The 709-nt window shown below is 37.2% G+C and overlaps 1 protein-coding gene across 1 annotated transcript in view; it reads left to right on the top strand.

Moving 5' to 3' along the window:
- LOC119585401 (SUN domain-containing protein 2-like) overlaps positions 1-709 on the top strand; it is a gene marked incomplete in the record, with an annotated part of 88891 nt that overhangs the window by 2856 nt on the left and 85326 nt on the right. Inside the window, 1 exon segment of the mRNA XM_037934064.1 lies at positions 246-709. Coding sequence (XP_037789992.1) covers positions 246-709 — 464 coding nt within the window.

Genomic DNA, 709 nt, shown 5'->3' on the forward strand with positions numbered 1-709 from the left:
GTTTAGTTGGTAATATTTTTAAAGGTGTTAGTATGAATGAAATTTTGCAGTAAGCTAAAGATTTGATGATAAAAGAATTGTATTTTGCTTATAAAACTTTTTTTTTGAGTTGGGGTGGATGAAAGAAAGAAAAATGAACTATCAATGAAAAGCAATTGCTAAATACTTTTTTTTTAGCATTATAGATTTATAACTCGGTACTGAAAAATGTGAAATTATCTTGCAAATTATTTTTCTCTTTTCAGTCTTTGTCAGAGTGAAAGTGTCCCCCAAAACACAGAGGACAGAGTAAAGACAGATGGTGCGAGACGTAACCTAGACAAGGTGTTGACTCCACCCCACACGTCAAATCCAAAACGACATGAGATTCATTCAAGAAGTAGTGTGGAGAATGCCAAGAGAGTTTTAGGAATCCTTGAAACTCGCTCTAGCACTAAGTCACCAGCACCCAGTCCCAAACCTGCACAAAAGGTATTTATTTTCGAAGATAATAAACGTGGTGGCAAGCATCAAGGACCAAGGGTAATTTTTGCCGAGGATGTTGTTCCGAAAGAAAGAAAACCGAAAGCGGAAAAGTCTCCAGTCGAAGCTCCTGTTGCAGAAGACCTCGTGGATGAGAAACCATCAAAAAGGTCAAAATCAAGTAGTACCATAGCAGATGACTCCGTTTCTGAAGATGAAACACAGTTAAAACCAACACAAGAAACAC

Source organism: Penaeus monodon, chromosome 19 (genome assembly GCF_015228065.2).
Source record: "Penaeus monodon isolate SGIC_2016 chromosome 19, NSTDA_Pmon_1, whole genome shotgun sequence".
Taxonomy (NCBI): Eukaryota; Metazoa; Arthropoda; class Malacostraca; order Decapoda; family Penaeidae; genus Penaeus; species Penaeus monodon.